Here is a 19,927-nt window from a genome sequence, read left to right as displayed (position 1 = left end):
ATTCCAGACCCCACAAACTCTGAGCATTCAGGCTTTCTGCTCTTGTCTAGCTGCTCTGAGGGTCTGGGAAGAAGCAGAGGTGGGTTGGGTGCAGGGGGTAGGGGGGAAACCACTCCACCAGGCAATACTAGACATGCCCTGCTGATCAGGAATAGTATTCTAAGGGGCCAGGAACTGGGGAGGGGTGTAAGCATGGGCAGGGATATGCAAAACCAGTCTGGTTAGATGCTACAAGCATCCATAGGTCTCTGGATACCAGACATGATAGGCCTGCAGTATGAAACCCATTGGGCCCTTGGCATTTCTCTTTCCTGGGTCCCCCTTCTGGCATTAAAAATATATATATTTAAAATTTATTTTTCACAACTGTGTATAAAGATGAATCTAATCCAGGCTGGATATTGTTAACATTATTATTTTACTCAGGTCCTTTCTTTTGTTTTATTTTGGACTTAGTGGCCAGTGGGAGTGTGCCTCCCAGATAGGCCTCCTGTCCCTAAACCCCACAGGGAAAACAGCCAGGACTTCCTTTCGCCCTTTAGCAGATAGCAGTTCCGTCCTACTTGAGGGATGATTCTCCACTTACCTTCTACCTACAGGAGCATACCTGGAACCCTAGGGAGAGGAGCAAGAGTGAGTTTTGGACCAAGAATTAGGTCCCAGAGATTCTAGTCCACACTTACTGCCCACCAGATGTGTGAGTTCAGATATGCTGCTGAGACTCTATGGAACCCAGTTTCCACACGTGGTAAATGAGAACGTTGGGCAAATGCTCATTAAATTCTCAAACACTGAAAAGCAAAGCTCTCAGGCGGGAAGAGAGGCCGCCCCTTCTCCGGAGTAGGGACAGAGACAAAGTCTTCTGATGAGGGTCTGGTGGATAGGCCCAGGGACCCAACGCGATGCGCGCCTGTGTTCTGTAAGTGCAGATGTCCAAGGCGTGGATTCACTTGTTCTTTCTTAGAAAACACTCCTAGCTCCCAGTCCCAGCAGGAACTTCGCGGGAAGGGGTGTGGGGGGGGGGGGGGCTGGGGGTAGGGGGGGTGGGGGTTGTTCCCTGGTCCCTGGCCCGTGTCCCCATATGGCCCTGAGTCTCCAGTTCTGCGGGTGACCGACACCCAGAGCGAGCAGGGCTGGCGCGTCCCCTGACACCCGCAAGTGCCCGGAGTGGCCCTGCGCTGGAGGCGGGGCGTGTCTGCGGCCCTGGGCGGGCGCCTGGGCGGGGCGCTGGCTGGCATTCCCGGAGCGCCGGCTGGGCAACGAGGTTCTCTGTCCTGCCAGCGAGCTTTGGCGCCCCGGCTTTGCGCGCTTCGGCGCAGCGCCCGGCGGACCACCATGTTCAGCGTCGTGCACTTCCTCCGGAGCTTCTTCAAGGTGAGAGGAAGCGTCACGTCCGCGGCCCAGCGGCGGGCGCGGGGCAGCGTCTGGCCGCGCGTGGGGAGAGCCGGCGTGCTCTGCTGCGCCCTGGGCCAACTGCTGGGCATCGGGTGGGTGGGGGCACTTGACCACCCACAGATTTCCGACGTGCAGACCAGGAGACCGATAGTGTGGCCTCCGCAAACTCAGGGAAGGAGAGGTGCGGCGTCGGAGGCTCCCGCGGGCCAGCCTTTTCCAGGGAGGCAGACCGCCCGGTGCGCGGCCTCGCTGGCACATCTGGATCTCCGCAGGCAGGGGCTGAGCAGCTTAGGCCCGTGCAGGACCGCCAGTTCTAGGAAGGACGGCTTGTGCCCGACCCCGTAGGTGCCCAGGAAGTGGTTGGTATTATTATTACCTCCGCTGAGGGTGCCCAAGGGTACTAAGGGAGGGTACCATGGAGGAAGATGTGTCTAAGCAAGAGGAGGGAACAGGAACCTGAGAGTGTTAGACTTATGCCCAAGGTAGACTTATGCCCCAGACCCAAAATCCCTGACTACTCTCAAGTGGCCACAGGGACCCATTCATCTGGGATGAACCAAGGGTACCCTCTACCTCCCCTGCCCCCAATGGAGATTCCCCAGGTGAGCAGTAGGCTCCAAGCCAAGCTCCACCTCCCTAGTAGATCCAAGTGGGAGGTAGGTGGGAGGGAGGCAAGGGTGGGGATGACTCTGACTGCCAAAACAACTACATACAAAAGAAGCAGGGAAGACCTGCCAGAGTGACAACCAGAGGAGTGGGCTGTGATGAATGGGGCCAGGACAGAAGCAGGCCTGTCCATGGGGGGAGGTCCAGCTCTGTTTGGCTGGGAGGCTACCTTCTCCTGGAGGTGCAGACTGAACGGGTGAGTTGAGGCGTTGAGCTCTCTTGCTCTGAGAGCTCTGGGGGAAAGTGGCAAGAGGCTAGGTGACCCAGGGCTGGACATGCGCCCAGCTGCCTTGAACCCATTCCTCAGCCAGTGTGAAATAGAAGAGCAGCCTGTGGACACTCACACCTTCTGGGATAATCCCCTGTTTACAAACATCAGCAGAGGAGAGGGATGGAGTTTTCAGGCTTGCAGGTACTCACTGAGGTTAGTGAGCGCAGGAGATGCCTCCGCTTTGCTGTAGGCAGTGACAATACTGTACTACCTGCTATAGACTCAGCCCTTAATGTGCCAACCTCACCAGGGGGCAGCTGTGCACCCTCCTCCCATCCCTTAATACCTGCCTTTTTTGTGGAAATGAATGACTCAACCCCAAGAGCTGTAGGGAGAGTGTGAGTCCTCACAGCTCACAGGGCAGAGGCCTGTGACAGAGAGACAGAAGTGGTGTCAGTCACCAGACTGGACTTGGGGGCACCATAAAGTCCTAACTACATATTTGGTATGAATTAGTTATCTAAATCCTCAGTCTTCATATCTGTAAAATAGGCTAATGATGTCTCAGTAAGATGGTTGTGAAAGTCAGTATGTTCACATTTGTAAAATGCCTGGCCTGGAGACTTGAGTGCTCCTGAGACTATACCCCAAGGCAGGAACACACTGATAACTCTGTCCCCTCCTGGGTCTACTCCAGTCCCTTGTCTGTGAGTTCTGGAGTTTATAAAACCTCAGGTAAGTGTTCATTGGAGAAAACAAAACAAAGCAAAACACTGGTTTAGAAAAGGTGTGGCCTCCAGCTGGAGGGCAGTGAGTAAAACATGGAGAAGGTGGTCACTGGGAATGCAGCTCTGAAAAGACAGCTAATGTGGCCCCACACCTGTGTGCAGCCTGGTACCCCTTCCCCTGCTGCACTTCCCCAGGCCAGACTTTTTAACCCTCCCCAGAGGCCTTCCTCCAGCCCTGAATCAGGAACAGGGCAGGAGCTGAGCCTCTGGACAGGGAGTTCTGTGGGCAGACATGTGTGGCAGGTCATCTCTGGACAAAGCCGACTAGCCTCATGCAGACCACAGATATGGGAGAAACCCCATGGGGAGCAGGAACTCTTCAACATAAAGGGGAAGGAGACCTGGATGTGGGACACTGGGGATGGGTGGGGAGGGAGGGACATTGAAGATCCCGGGCTTCAAGGTGGGAGTGGGTCTGTATTTGCAGTGTGATAGTATTTGTGTGAGTCCACGTTCTCTGGGGCAAATGTGCACCCCTGACCACTGCTGTCTTTCAGGGCTGCCCTCTGCAGTTGCCACTGGGAGTGCAGTGGCTCCCTCGCGCCAGGACTAATCTAAAGCATTCTATGCTCTGGCCTGTTATACTGATTCAAACCCTGACATTCAGTTCTAGTCATTCTAACACATAGAATTTGCCAAGCCTTGTTTGATCCCAGGTCCTGTGCTAAGGACACTAAACCATGAGGAAGACACAGCCTGTTCAGCCACAAGCCCCTGATAAGTGATTCAAGCACTCCTGAGTTATAAGGCCAGCATCCTTTTGAGTACTCAGTAGAGGATGTGACCCCTCATACTGAAAACCCTCCCTGCTTTTGTGTGCATGTACCTTCTGCTTCCAATTTCAAAGATCACAAAGCCTATGGATGGCAAGTTAAGAATCCTGCTCTGGATAGTGAGCTCCAAAGGACCAGGACTACTGCTTCTCTTTCCCATCCTCAGGGCCCAGCATGAAGCTTTGAGTGAAGTGGAGGCTCTGTGCATGTTTCAGTAAGGTGACTGGTAACATGGCCTTTTATTCCAGGTGACTGAGACCTGGGTTCTAGGGGAGGGGTGGGCTGTCCATGTGAGTAGAACAAGCAGTCAGACACTACTAATGAGGGATGAGCTTCAATGGGACCAGAGTGAGGAGGCCTTGGAGAGGTTCGAGTTCCTGGGAGATCAGGCACTAGGAAGGCAGTGATCCCAAAGGGGAAGTGATCATGCACAGGCTGACAGACCTGGCCACGGATGGTGCCTGGAAGCCAGAGGGCCATGCCTTGGAGAAGCTGAATGGGCTCTGGATACCTCTGATCCTCCATCCCAGCCAAAGTCATTGGGGGAGAGCTGGTGCCAAAGCACAGAGGTAAGAAGGGAGAGACAGGCCCAAAAAACAAAGAAGTATTGCCTGCCTATGTGCACCCCAGGCCAAAGGGTGCCACTCCCCACCACTGGCAGAAGAGGAGAGGACAACATGTGGGGTCTGCAGCCCCTGTCCAGAAGCTCTTCTCTCCAAGTCCAGTGGCCTGGATCTTATGGCTCCACTTAGTGTGGCCTTTAGTAGAGCAGAATCCTGGAGCATGTTTGTTCTTCTATAAAATGGGCACATTTTACCTGGTGCAGCTCCCTCTGAAGAGTAATAGGGAATATTAGGGATCTCTGGAAGATTTGGCTCCTCACAGGAGTTTATAGAGAAGACACTCTGTTGAGTGTTCAAGCCATGTCCCAGGGGCACAGAAACAGCAGTGCAGGGAGACTTTGGGATGCATGGAAGTTTTGCCCTAGCTGCCAGGTATGGGCACAGCTGCCTCTTACTCCTGGGGAATGCCCCAAAGGGCTCTCCAGGTCACCTTTCTCCATGGAACCTGTAGAAGACTCACTTCAAATTACTCAGGAGAGGCACTGTAACTTTCCACCTTTCCTTGAGTCTAAGGTAAACTTATTAAAAAACAGCTTATTACTTTGGAAATCAAGATGTACTTAGAATTGATGTGTATACTTAAAAGGGATTTCTTCTTTCCTCTTAAAAGCCATCATTAACTTAGTGACATCTTTGCTTTGAGGAAATAGAATACTTGTAAACCTCATATGTGATCAGGAAACATAGTGCGTGACATCCCCAGGAGACCCCAATTCCAGTCCCCCACCACCACTACCCAGAGGGCTTAGAACTGCCAGATCAGGCCAGTCTGACTCATTGAGGGTTCTTGAAGGAGCCTGGAGTGCACATTTCAAGAGTATCCTCAAAATGACAAAGATATCTGGCTAACCTTCCCCGGGAAGAAGGAACAGATCCCTTTAAATTTCCTCAGAGGTTCCATCCCCAGTCCCCAAAGCCGTCTGTATCACATCTTACTAGAAGTGTGTGTGATCAGCATGGTTGTGTCTGATGGACAGAATAAGAGCCACATTGCTGAGTGTGTGCTGTATTCTTCTTCATGCAGGCGGAGTCACCCCTCAGGGCACTTCAGGGAATAGGCACTTCAGGCGACCCTTGTGGTCTGGAGTCTTCCCAGAGAGTTACTGACATAGACAGTGGCTGGGCCACCACATGCAAAGATTGCGTTTCTCTGGGAACTGGTCCTATGCTTCTCCAGTGAGCCAGGTCCTGGGACCCCCTCCAACTTGTCTGTCACCCTCGACTTACAATTCCAAATCCCCTCAAATTGGCCCAGTGCCTCTCTCAGGACACACAGGATCCCCTCTGGGCCAGCTCCGTGTGTTCTAACACAATGGGCCACACAATAAATAAAACACACCACCCATGGACAGTCGAGACAGACTGTGGGAATGGCTGAGCCTCCAGCAGAGGTGATGTGGCAGCAGGCAGAGAGTTGTATCTCTTAACAGAGGCCTCATTTTGTAGATGAAAGAATTACAACTCTTCCGGGGTGATGAGCACAGTGGTGGTGGGGAAGCAATGGAACAAGATCCAACTTCAAAACCTCCACTTTTCTGCATACTGGGCAACCCTAGCTGTTTAGGCTTACCAGTGATACCCTTTCTGATGACATTCTGGGGCCTCCAGAGCCTCTGTCATGCATATGCTTCTGTGTAGGAGGAAGAAGATTACCCCTGTGCAGGGCATGATGTACTCCAGGCCCCAGCATGCAGCCTACAGAATGGCCTGGGCTGGGACCTGGGACTGCCCTGCCTGCAGATCCACTGTGAGCAATTCACTCAGTTCCTCTGAGTGGGATGTGAGGTTTTCCAGGTTTGTGCACTGTGTAGGGCACTAATCAAAAGGCAGGAGTCCTGACTGCTATTGAAGTGCAGATGTATTTGTATTTGGAGAAGGACAAGTACTGACTGTAGCTGGAATCGGACAGGTTCTCCAAGACCAAAGGTCAGCGTATGCCTTTTCTTTGCCTGTGGCACGGTTGGAGAGAGGTGCCATCTGGGAAAGACAGGGCAGAGAAGATGCAAATCAGGACGTGTCCATAGATGGTAACAGACATTGTTTGCTGCCCACAAGCGGGTGAGGCCTACCTGGTATGTGGCTCATTATTTCACCGTTTGGGAGAAGAGCCTGTGCAGGCTCCACACCCAGCTCTGGTTTGCATTAGTAGATTGTGCGGTGTTGTTTCTTGGGCAGCTGTGTCTTTTCAGAAAAAAGAAGGCCGCACTCTTCCCCAGGAGACAGACAGCTAAGATATGTGGGCAAGAGTGTGCCCCAGTCAGTGCCCGGGAGCAGTTCCTTCAGCTTGGGCAAACCTCTTTTGTTAGGCCTAAGGAGGAACAGGAGCTTCAGCCAGGGTTTGGATGGGCAGCTGCATGCTGTCTCTGGTCCAAGAGATTGGAGTGGGGTCGGCTGTGGACCTCCAGTGTACCTGCAAAGCTGCACGTGAGAGTCCAGCATCTTATGGGTCACAAGAAGAAGCAGAGTGACATCACCAACATGTACATGTCCACTATAATCCTCCTGACTGCTCCGTCTTCAGCTCATCTGTGATCTAGAGCAAGTCACTGATCCTCACAGGGCCTCCGGGGACATAGCCAACAAGAAATGTGAGAATATGAAGTGTGTGCCATTGTCTTGGGGATTCTATAATGTTCACGAGACATCATGAGTTAGTGTCTATACGCTCAGAGCTTGGGAGTCCAGAAAGACCTCATCCAGATTTAAACGCCACCAGATAGTAACTTGTGCAAGTAGCTTGGGCAGGTTGTTGTCCTGAGCTTCATAAAGATGTCTGTAGAATAAAGACAATACCACCTGCATCATTTTAAGGTTAAATAATGTATAAAAAGGTACAAGACATGTGGTGAGCATTTCATATTCAGCTATTTTGTTATAGATGTTATTTTTGTAGTAGAAGAGACAAATTCCTCCAACTGCACAATTTTCACTCAGAAGTGCTGCTGAGCAGCTTCTCTGTGCGGGCCCTCTGCTGGGAGCTGGAGTTCTAGAGGGACTGAGCCATGCTGTCCTCTCAGCAGTGCCTGTAAGTATAGTGGAGGAGAGAGATCAGCCAATAGCTGCTGCAGCAGCAGCAACAGCATCAATGGCCATAATGACAGCAATGCCTGTGCAGCCCGGGTTTGAACCAAAAAGTCATCTGAATTGGGGTGCCCAGGAGAGAAAGCGCTCAACCCTGCCTGGGGAGGAAGCGGGGAACCCTGGAGAACCAGGGAGATGGAGAAGTAAATCGGCCATTATGTAGGACTGTGGGAAGCACTGGTGTCAGGGGTACCCGCTGCCTACTGCCCACAGAACTCAAAGAAGGCCACGGGCTAAGGTGGAACTTGAGGGAGATTCTGAAGAGTGAGTTGAGGGGAGCCTGGTGAATCAGGAAAGGACAACATGCAAAAAGGTAAAAAAAAAAAAATCAATAAAGGTTTATGTTGCAAGCATGGGACTCTCAGGAGAAGCACAGGATATGTGCTGGGACATGGAAGAGATAGTTTTGGAAATAGAGTAGGGCCTGTATGGGTCTTAGTCCAGACATTTTCTGAGGGTGGTAGAGAGTCAGAGTGATGACATCAGATGTAGCTTGTATACAGCACAAATAATGATTGAGTGTGGGACTTGATCTCCTTCTCCTGTACAGTGTTTGTCAACTGATGCATTCTAAGATGGCATTAGCTCTTTGGGCAGCCACATTCCTTTGTGGATTAAAATCCCTGCCAAGTTAGATTCAGAACCTGAACAGGGGAAACTTTTTAGAATTGAATAAAAATACCAGGTCTGCTGTACCCCTGGGGATAAAAATACATTATATGTTTATAAAAAAATAAAAAATAAAAAATAAAAAAAATACCAGGTCTGTATACGGTCTGGATGAGGTCTGGACCTAACTAACAGCAGGATGGCCTCATTCCACCTAGGACTAGCCTTATAAATAAAGTAAGACGTGGCCATTTGCATGGTACTCAATAAAACAGGCTTAGTAACTCTTGAAATCTCTCCTCCTAGAGCCTCCTTATTCTGATATCTGGTACTTTTATTCCAGAATCCATTTCCTTGCCTTTCTCAGCTCCTAGTGACTGCCCAAATTCCTAGGCTTATGACCTGCTCCATCTTCAAAAGCATTACTTCATCTCTACTTTCAGCGCCACACAGTCTCTTCCTCTGATCCTCCTTCATCCCCCTGAGAAGGCCCATAGTGATTACATTGGGCCCACCTGGATGATCCACGGTGAGTTCCCCATCACAACATCCTGAACATATTAATATCTGAAAAGTCCCTTTTGCCATAAAAGGTAACCTTCACAGGTCATGGATATTAGGACATAAACACCATGGGAGTTGTTATTCAGTCCACACAGAAGGTATTTCACAGATGTGATAAACTGTCTAATTCATGGTTTAGAAAGATCTGGCTGGTAACAAAGTGGGAATAGTAAGGCTGGAGGACTACAGAGTACTTTGGAAGTTGCTGCTAATTAGAGGCTACACCTGGATCAATGGCAATGGGTCAGAGAAGAGCACTCAGGAGGTATAACCCAGAGGATTTGGAGCCAGTTAAGATGTGGGATGAATGAGAGAAGGCTCAAGGTTTCTGTGTTCATCAGTTGGCTTGATGATGGTATCCTTTATCAATAGGTAGCACAGAGGAGGCAGAGAGAGTTTACCGTGCTTGCTTGGAACCTGACTTTGAGGTGTCTATGAGATAAGCAGTGAGTCCTGGTAGACAGGTCTGCAGGTCTAGAGAGGAAGGTGGTGACAGCTATTTGGTGTGCTGAGCACACAGGCATTTGAAACCACACTAGACCAGATGACCCAGGGGCTGTGTCTAGAATTAGAAAGAACACAGGAACTGCCCTGGGGTGACAATGACTTCCACAGTTAAGGAGAAATAAGGGTGTGGGAGGAAGCCAGAGAGGCAGGCAGAGCACCAGCGTAGTACGTCCTGTGTTGGAGCAGAGAGTTAATGCATTTGCACTCAAACAGAGCCCTTTCTCCCCTGAAGAATGGCCACTTCTTATCAAGTAAAACCCTGCAGGAAAAGGGTAGAAATGGTTCTGAGTTTTTGCTTGTTGAAGTTGGGGGCCAGGAGCTCTAGCTGGGAACTGGATTGTTTCTTGGACATTAGGTGCATGCAAACATAGAAAGAGTAAAGTGAGGTCCCCTCACTGGAACTAGTAATGGCTAATGGGAACCGTTTTGCTCTCAGGCTTGCCCTGGCAACAACTGAAAAGCTCTATTATTTGCCTTTCTGGGCACATTCATTGAAGAGGCTCAAGGTTTTGGTGCAATGCAAAAGTCTCCTGCCTCTGAGAACAACAGTCATCCTCTTCAGTCATTCCCATACAGGGCCTTTTATAGAAATTCTTCTGAGGGAGAGATCCATGGCCTTTGAGACTGTTTCTTCTATATGTGTTGCTACTTTTCCCTCATGCAGCTTCCTCCCCTGTCTGGGGAAGAAAGAGGAGTTAAGAGGGTGGAGCAAGTGAATGTTGGCAAAATGTGTAAGATCAAGGCTTAACAGGAGAGGTGAGACTTAACATGTCCCCTGAAAATAGGATAAGACTTTTGGTAGAACTGAGTAGTCAGGAAGGGGTACATTTCAGATGGTGGGATGAGCATATTAAGATAGAAAAACAGAAAATGGCATGAAATTTATAGGGGCAGGGCCCAGAGACTGGCTTAGCTGGAGGGAGTGCATCATGGGCCTTGAGCTGCCAGGACATTGTCCTGGAGAGGAGATAGAGGAGAGGCTCTCTGGCTTGGCTCCTTCCTCTAGAATAGAGCATTGCTTCATGTTTGAATGGTCCTTATTTTATTGTTTCCATTCCCATGTAATCCTCTCAGAATTGTGTGCACTGAGGTGAATGAATTAAACAAGCTCCCAAAGTCATGGCAGTTTTAGTCAGTTCCAAGATGGAAATTGAGGGAGGGGGAACTATTTGGTGGCTACTTCTGTGTTGGATTTCTAAATATAAGTTGTCATTTAATCGTCAGCTCTTCTTAGGACAAGTGCTGTCAGCCTTATTTTGTAGATGAGGAATAGAGGCTCCGAGGAATAAGTACCTGGTTTTAGGTAGCACTGTAGTAGGCATTAGGGTAGGGGTGGGGAGCTCCCCAGAAGCATGTCTACAGTCATGCAATATCAGAAGGAGAGGAACTCTGAAGACATTACCACATGACAGTCACTTGACTTTACTGATGAAAGACCATAGCTTGTAAAGGGACCCAAGGGGCCCAACCAGACGGTGGGAGAGCTGGGTCATGAGTCACCTCTTTCAGCCCTATACTGACCTACAAGGAAATTATCTATACCTCAGCTTCCTGCTCTTGGACCTTTGAAATGACCACTAATGTACAGATGCTTTGAGAAATCTGTAAAAGAAAAATCAATTTAATCTTACGGCATTTTCCAAAATTATTTGATTGTCAGTCTCATCATCTGTCTTCCGAATCCTGTGGACCCTGCTTCAAGAGATGCTTCATGCCAGCAATCTAGGAAACTCAGGTCCACTTCCCCAGATCCTGGGAAGACCCTCTGACTTTTTGTTAATTAAAAATCAACTTGACTCTCTCTCCTATGGTTCTCTCACCACTAGAGCAAGAAAAAGGGAAAGACCCTGTCTCCCTGGCTTTGATGTTAATTCTTCCTTCTGAAAACCCACAAAACAGATTGGGCATAGAAAATGGTGAAATGTGTTTTCAGATCTTGGTGCATCTTGTGTCAGCTGTCACCTTAGGTGAGCACTTAACCTGGCAGAGCACAAAGTTCCCATCTGGAAAATGGAGCAAATGGTGCCTTGCAAGCCTACTCTACAATTTACATAAGAATAGGGAGTGCAAAAAACAGACACGTAGACCAGTGGAACAGAGTAGAGAGCCCAGATATGGACCCTCAACTCTATGGTAGAATAATCTTCAACAAAGCAGGAAAAAATATCCAGGGGAAAAAAGATAGTCTCTTCAATAATTGGTGCTGGGAAAATGGGCAGCTATGTATAGAAGAATGAAAGTTGACCATTTTCATACACCATACATAAAGATAAACTTGAAATGGATAAAAGACCTCAACACGAGGCAGAAATCTATCAAAATCCTAGAGGAGAACATAGCAGTAATATCTTTGACTTTGGCCACAGCAACTTCTTTCAAGACACATCTCCAAAGGCAAAGGCAAAGGAAACAAAAGCGAAAATGAACTTTTGGGGCTTCATCAAGATCAAAAGCTTCTGCACAGCAAAGGAAACAGTCAACAAAACAAAGAGGCAACCCATGGAATGGGAGAAGATATTCACAAATGACACTACAGACAAAGGGCTGATACCCAAGATCTATGAAGAGCTCCTCAAAATCAATATTCAAAAAACAGATAATCATGTCAAAAAATGGGCAGAAGACGTGAACAGACATGTCTCCAAAGAAGACATACAAATCGCTAACAGGCACATGAAAAAATGTTCATCATCATTAGCCATCAGGGAGACTCAAATCAAAACCACATTGAGATACCACCTTACACCAGTTAGAAGGGCCAAAATTAACAAGACAGGAAACAAATGGAGAGGATGTGGAGAAAGGAGAACTCTCTTATTGGTGGGAATACAAGTTGGTGCAGCCACTTTGGAAAACAGTATGGAGATTCCTTAAAAAATTGAAAATAGAGCTACCCTATGACCCTGCAATTGCACCACTGGGCATTTACCCCAAAGATACAGATGTAGTGAAAAGAAGGGCCATCTGTACCCCAATGTTCATAGCAGCGATGGCCACAGTCACCAAATTGTGAAAAGAGCCAAGATGCCCTTCGGCAGATGAACAGGTAAAGAAGATATGGTCCATAAATACAATGGAATATTATGCCTCCGTTGGAAAGGATGAATACCCAAATTTTGCATGAACATGGATGAACTGGAGGAGATTATGCTGAGTGAAATAAATCCAGCAGAGGGAGTCAATTATCATATGGTTTCACTTACTTGCGGAGCATAAGGAGTAACACAGAGGACACTGGGAGATGGAGAGAAGTGAATTGGGGGAAATCGGAGGGGGAGATAAAACACGAGAGACTGTGGACTCTGAGAAACAAACAGGGTTTTGGAGAGGATGGGTGTATGGGGTTAGGTAAGCCTGATGGTGGGTATTAAGGAGGGTGTGTATTGCATGGAGCACTGGGTGTGATGCATAAACAACGAATCTTGGAACACTGAAAATTTAAAAAAAATGAAATAAGTAAAACTTGTGAAATAGAATAAAAAAAAGAATAGGGATTGCATCTAGCAGGACGGGAACTGCCATTCTTTTCTCTGCAGAGAGTAGGCTTAGCTTTCTAAAAATGACTTCAAGCCTGTTTCAAGCTGTTCACCTTATTGATAAGGGTTAATGTGTCTTCCCCTGCTGATTATCAAAACACAGAACTCAAGCTTCCTGGAGATGCTGTGGGGGAGGAGTATGCGGAGAGATGCCATGTCAGTTTTGCACCAGGCACATCCCAGTATGTAAGCCTTGTTTTCAAAGACTTATTTAGTCTAAAACCTGCCCTAGAAAAAACCATAGTTTTTGTACTAAAACTAGAAGTGTGTGATGGACAGCAGATGAAATTTTGAAATCAAGATTGTCTTGGGAAACTGTTGGCTTCTGTATGCACAGGCTGTTCAGTGCTACAGCAAAACCCCTTCTGCTTCCCCATCCAGGCTTCTTGTCAGCAGGCATTACTCCAGAGCTCGGATCCTATTTCCCAGCTTTCTTCTTTGAACTGCTTTGAGCTGAATTATACCAGTTGTGTGTTCCTTCCCTGTGACCACTCGGTACAATTGCAAATCTTACTTCTGTTAAGTTCTTTTGTCTGATGTGTGCAAAGTTCTTAAAGGGGTTTCTAATGGAGTCAGTCAGAAAGGAGACTTTCTGCCAGCTCCTTCTGAGAGGGAAGAATTTCCCTGTTGTTTGGGGATTATGGGTTACCAGAAGATACAAAGGAGTGGAGGAGAAAGAAAGGGCTGGGATATCAATGCCATATGTGTAAAATGGGAGCACCAGCACCTCACTATGGTACAGTTTGATGGGATGGGTTCAGGACTTCATGGTAACCCACCTTCCAAGAGCCTCTATTAGGCTGGCCATGGACACCTCCCAGCTTGCAGCTGGTCTATGTGCTCACCTGTGGCCACACACGCACATGCTCAGTATTAGCTTGCAGAGCATGCTTTAAAGACTCGTAAGGCTGCAAATTTCTAAGTCAGATGACAAATACAGGGCTAACTGTGGGCACTAACTTTCTTTTGTTGATTTTCTTAATCTTCAGAGAAATGGGCACACAGAGGTTTGGAACCAAATTGTCTGGGTTTAAATCCTGATTCACCACTTCCTAGCTTTTCTGGCACCTCTGACCCAACAGCATAAAATAGCTATGAGTTTTGTTCCATTATTAATTAATGAATAGCTTACTAACTGCTTGACTCCAGTAAGTTACCAGCCTCTTAGTGATCTTCCGTCCATAAAGTCAGCATCTCAGAAATCCATGGTCTGTTCCAGCTGGATCATTCTTATTTTCAGCAGTCAAACCACGAGGTGGCAATACAAGGGTTTGTCCTTCTGTGTTATCCCCAGGTGATGGGAGAGTAGGTCAGAGGAATTGTGGCACGTGCAGGTTGGCTCAGAGCAGAGCTCTAAAAGTTAGTCTTCTGTCTCCAGTTCATATTTCCAACATGACCAGGCTCAACACTCAGACCTGATTCATCAGCACAATTTGCCTGTATGTGTGCCTTCTCTTTTCTTATATGGCAAATGGAGAAAAATTTGCTCAAATTTCCTTAAAGGGCACCCTGAGGATTCAAATTAGCTAGTGGGTAAGAATTAAATTTATTCTTATAATTAACTTAAATTTGGGGAGGGAGTTATTATAGATTTACATACAAGTTATAAGAAGTAATATAGGGAACTGCCATGTACCTTCACCCATTTTCCCCAAATGACAGCATCTCGTAAAACTGTAGCACAATATCACAACCAGGATGTTGACATTTATACCATCAAGACACACAACACTTCCATCACCCCAAGGCTCTCTCATGTTGCTTCTTTATAGCTCCACCCATGCCTCCATCTTTAACCACGAACAACCACTAATCTCTTCTCCATCTCTATAATTTTATCATTTCAAGAATATTATAATGCTCACTTGAACAGCACATATACTAAAATTGGAATGATACAGAGAAGATTAGCATGCCTAAAAAAGACACATTGGAACACATTCCTGAAGTGTTCCATATTTTTTAAAAAAAGAATGTTATATATGTTGCCATTTACAGTGACATAGGTAGAGCTAGAGAGTATTATGCTAAGTGAACAGAAAGACAATACCACATATGAGGAATCTAAGAAACAAAATGAGCAAAAGGAAAAAGAGAAAGGCAAACCAAGAAACAGGCTCTTTACTATAGAGAACACTGATGGTTACCAGAGGGGACGTGGTGGTGGTGGGTGAAATAGGTGATGGGGATCAAGGAGGGAACTTGTTATGATGAGCACTGGGTGTTGTATGAAAGTATTGAGTCACTATATTATACATCTGAGAATAATATTACACTATATGTTAACTAACGGGAATTTATATAAAAACTTTAAAAAATAAAACAAGAATATTATATAAATGGATTCATACAGTATGTAATACTTTAGGTTTAGATTTTTTTTCACTTAGCATAATTCTCTGCATATGCATTTAAGCTGTGTGTATATCCGTGGCTGGTATTTCATTGCATGGATGTACCAGTTTGTCTAACTATTCACTTGCTGAAGGACTTCCAGGTCATTTCCAGTTTTTTTTTTTTTATTAACATAAAATTATTTGCCCCAGGGGTACAGGTCTTTGAATCATCAGGCTTACACATTTCACAACACTCACCATAGCACAAACCCTCCCCAGTGTCTGTAATCCAGCCACCTTATCCCTCCTGCCCCAACTCCCAGCAACCCTGTTTCTTTCCTGATATTAAGAGTCTCTTATGGTTTGTCTCCCTCCCAATCCCATCTTGTTTCATTTTTTTCCTTCCCTACCCCCACGACCTCCTGCCTCTGAAATTCCTCATATCAGAGAGATCATATGATAATTGCCTTTCTCTGATTGACTTATTTCACTTAGCATAATACCCTCTAGTTTCATCCACGTCATTGCAAATGGCAAGATTTTGTTTCTTTTGATGGCTGCATAGTATTCCATTGTATGGGTATGTGTGGGGTGTGTGTTTGTGTGGTATATATATAGATGATATAGATATAGATATATGTAAAACATCTTTTTCCATTTATCTGTTGATGGACATCTAGGTTCTTTCCATAGTTTGGCTATTGTGGACATTGCTGCTATAAACATTGTGATATCTCACTGTGGTTTTGATTTGTATTTCCTTGAGGCTGAGTAATGTGGAGCACTTTTTCATGTGTCTGTGGGCCATGTGTATGTCTTCTTTGGAGAAATTGTCTGTTCATGTCTTCTACCTATTTCTTGATTGGATTATTTGTTCTTTGGGTGTTGAGTTTGATAAGTTCTTTATAGATTTTGGATACTAGCCCTTTATATGATATGTCATTTGCAAATATCTTCTCCCATTCTGTCAGTTGTCTTTTGGTTTTGTTGACTGTTTCCTTTGATGTACAAAAGCTTTTGATCTTGATGAAGTTCCAATAGTTCATTTTTGCCCAGCTTTCTTTTGATGTCCATTTGCATGGTAAATTGTTTTCCACCCCCTCAATTTAAATCTGGAAGTGTCTTTAGGTATAAAATGAGTTCCTTGTATTGCAGGTTTTTACAACAATATTTATAAGGAGTATTGGTCTGTAGTTTTCTTGTATTGTCTGTCTAGTTTGGCTGTCAGTGTACTCCTACCTTCATAGAAAGAGTTAGGATATGTTTCCTCCTCTTCAATATTTTGAAAGGCTTGAAAAGGATTTGTGTTCATTTTTCTTCATATGTTTATTACTATTCACCAGTAAAGCCATTTCATCTAATTCACCAGTAAAGCTTTTTGATGTTGTAGAAGGTTTTGACTACTAATTTAATCTCTTTACTAGTTATACTTCTATTCATATTTTTTATCTTTTCATGATTCAGTTTTGGTGCACTGTGTGTTTCTAAGAATTTGTCTACTTCATTCAAGTTAACCAATATGTTGGCATAAAAACACTCATCACAATCTTTCTATTTCTGTAACCTCAGTAGTATTGTTTTTGTTTTTATTTCTGATTTTAGTAATATGAGTCTTCTCTCTGCCAGTTTTGGATTTAATTTGCTTTTCTTTGTCCTAAGGCATGAACCTAGGGTGCTGATTTAAGATCTTCTTTTTTCACATGTGCTATTATAGATATAAATTCCTTTCCTACCATTGTTTTCACTATATCTCATCAATTATGGTATTTTGTATTTTTGTTTTTATTTTTCTCAATGTACAGATATTCCTCAACTTACAGTGGGGTTATATCCCAATATACCTATCATAAGTTGAAAGTATCATAATTCAAATGGGAGAAGATATTTGCAAATGACATATTCAATAAAGGGTTATTATCCAAACTATATAAAGAACTTATAAAATTCAACACCCCCAAAATAAATAATCCAATTAAGAAATGGGCAGAAGACCTGAACAGACATTTTTCCAAAGAAGACATACAGACTCAAATTTGCTGGTCAATACGTGTGTCAAGATACACACGAAAAATACTCAATATTACTTACCACCAGGGAAATACAAATCAGAACTACAATGAGATATCACCTCATATCTGTCCAAATGGCTAAAATCAACAACACAAGAAATCACAAGTGTTGGCCAGGAGGTGGTGAAAGGAGAATCTTCTTGAACTATTGGTGGGACTACAAAATGGTGCAGCTACTTTGAAAAACAGTATGGAGGTTCCTCAAAAAGTCAAAAATAGAATAAACTTATGATCTAAAAAATCACACTATTGGGTGTTTATCCAAAGAATACAGGAACACTAATTCAAAAGGGTACATGCACCCTTATGTTTATGCAGCATTGTTTACAATAGCCAAGATATGGAAGCAGCCCAAGTGTCCATTGATTGATGAACGAATAAAGGTGATGTGAGATATATACATATACATGTATACATATATACAAGTATACATCTACATATATATATATATACACACATATATGCATGCATGCATGTGTGTGCGCATGCACACACACACACACACACACACGCTGGAATAGTCAGCCATAAAAAAGAATGAAATCTTGCCATTTGCAGCATGGATGGAGCTAGAGAGTATAATGCTAAGCAAAGTCAGTCAGTCAGAGTAAGACAAATATGATATGATTTCACTCAAATGTAGAATTAAAGAAATGAAACAAAGAAGCTAAAGGAACAAAATAAGAGAGACAGACAAATCAAGAATCAGACCCTTAATTATAGAGAATAAACTGATGGTTATCAGAGAGGAGGGGGTGGGGAATGGGTTACATAGGTGATGGGGAGTAAGGAGTGCACTTGTCATGATGAACACAAAGTGATGTATGGAAGTGTTGAATTGTACACCAGAAACTAACATAAAACTACATGTTAACTAACTGGAATTAAAATAAAAACATTTTAAAAATAAAAGAAAGTATCATAATTCAAATGGGCATTTAATACACCTAATATACTGAACATCATGGCTTAGCCTAGCCTACCTTAAACATGCTTAGAACACTTAAATTAATGTACATTTAGGCAAAAATCATCTAACACAAAGCCTTTTTTATAATAAAGTGTCAAATATTTCATGTAATTTATTGATTACTTTACTGAAAATTAAAACCAGTGTGTTTCTATAGGTACAGAATGTTTGTAATTGTATTGGTTGTTTACCCTCATGATCACATGACTGGCTGGGAACCATGGTTGGCTGCCACTGCCCAGCATCACAGAAGTATTAATAATATCTCATATCACTAGCTCAAGAAAAGATCAAAATTCAAACTTCAAAGTATGGTATCTACTGAATGCATATCACTTTTGCATCATCATACATTTGAAAAACCGTAAGTTGAACCATCGTAAGTGGGGACTGTCTGTATATTCTAATTTCCCTTTTGATTTATTCTTTGACCCACTGTTTGCTTAAGAATGTGTTGCTTAGGGGCGCCTGGATGGCTCAGTCAGTCAAGTGTCTGCCTTCCACTCAGGTCGTGATTTCAGGGTCCTGGGATCAAGCCCCACATGGGGCTTCTAGTCAGCAGGGAGTCTGCTTCTCCCTCTCTCCACTCATGCTCTCTCTCTCTCAAATAAATAAAATGTAAAAAAAAAAAAAAATAAAAAAAATAAAAGAATGTGTGGTTTAATTTCCCTATATTTGTGAATCTAGTTTTCCTGTAACTGATTTTTACATGCTGTGATAGATTGCAATCTTTTAAAACTTATTGACTCATTTTGTGTCCAACATATGGTCCATTTTGGAGAATGTTCTATGTGTACTTGATAAAATGTGTATTCTGCTCTTCTTGGGTGTTCAGTATATTTCTGTAACCTCAGAACCTTAGTTCAGAGTTTTATTCAAGTCCTCTGTTTCCTTATTGATCCTCCATTAGTTTTCCTATCATATTAAAGGTGATGTTTTGAAGGCTTAATTATTATTGAAATGTCTATTTCTCCCTTCAGTTCTATAATGTTTGCTTCATATGTTTTGGGCTCTGATGTTTGGTGCATATATGTTATAATTGTTATATTTTCTTCATGCATTGATCCTTTTTTTTTTTTTTTGATGGTTCATATATTTTTTTTTATTTGTTTATTTACAACATAACAGTGTTCATTGTTTTGGCATCACACCCAGTGCTCCATACAGTACGTGCCTTCCCTATTACCCACCACCTGGTTCCTCAACCTCCCACCCCCCCCCCCCCGCCCCTTCAAAACCCTCTGGTTGTTTCTCAGAGTCCATAGTCTCTCATGGTTCATATCCCCTTCCAGTTTCCCTCAACTCCCTCTCCTCTCCATCTCCCCATGTCCTCCATGTTATTTCTTATACTCCACAAATAAGTGAGACCATATGATACTTGACTCTCTCTGCTTGACTTATTTTGCTCAGCATAATCTCTTCCAGTCCCATCCATGTTGCTACAAAAGTTGGGTATTCATCCTTTCTGATGGAGGCATAATACTCCATTGTGTATATGGACCACATCTTCCTTATCCATTCACCCGTTGAAGGGCATCTTGGTTCTTTCCACAGTTTGGCGACCGTGGCCATTGCTGCTATAAACATTGGGATACAGATGGCCCTTCTTTTCACTACATCTGTATCTTTGGGGTAAATGCCCAGCAGTGCAATTGCAGGGTCATAGGGAAGCTCTATTTTTAATTTCTTCAGGAATCTCCACACTGTTCTCCAAAGTGGCTGCACTCCCACCAACAGTGTAAGAGGGTTCCCCTTTCTCCACATCCTCTCCCAACACATGTTGTTTCCTGTCTTGCTAA

The 19,927-nt window shown here is 44.7% G+C and overlaps 1 protein-coding gene and 1 non-coding gene across 2 annotated transcripts in view; both read left to right on the top strand.

Moving 5' to 3' along the window:
- The first annotated feature begins 1,310 nt into the window (after window positions 1-1,310).
- Window positions 1,311-19,927, top strand: part of ARHGEF4 (Rho guanine nucleotide exchange factor 4) — a 243,333-nt gene continuing 224,716 nt past the window's right edge. The window contains 1 exon segment of the mRNA XM_046018460.1: window positions 1,311-1,374. Coding sequence (XP_045874416.1) covers window positions 1,336-1,374 — 39 coding nt within the window. The 5' untranslated portion in view covers window positions 1,311-1,335.
- Window positions 14,611-14,716, top strand: LOC123951266. The gene has a single exon (XR_006820411.1). It is a non-coding gene; the product is annotated as a U6 spliceosomal RNA (small nuclear RNA).

Source organism: Meles meles, chromosome 9 (genome assembly GCF_922984935.1).
Source record: "Meles meles chromosome 9, mMelMel3.1 paternal haplotype, whole genome shotgun sequence".
Taxonomy (NCBI): domain Eukaryota; kingdom Metazoa; phylum Chordata; class Mammalia; order Carnivora; family Mustelidae; genus Meles; species Meles meles.
The sequence above is the reverse complement of the archived record's forward strand: the minus strand, read 5'-3'. Positions and strand labels throughout refer to the sequence as shown.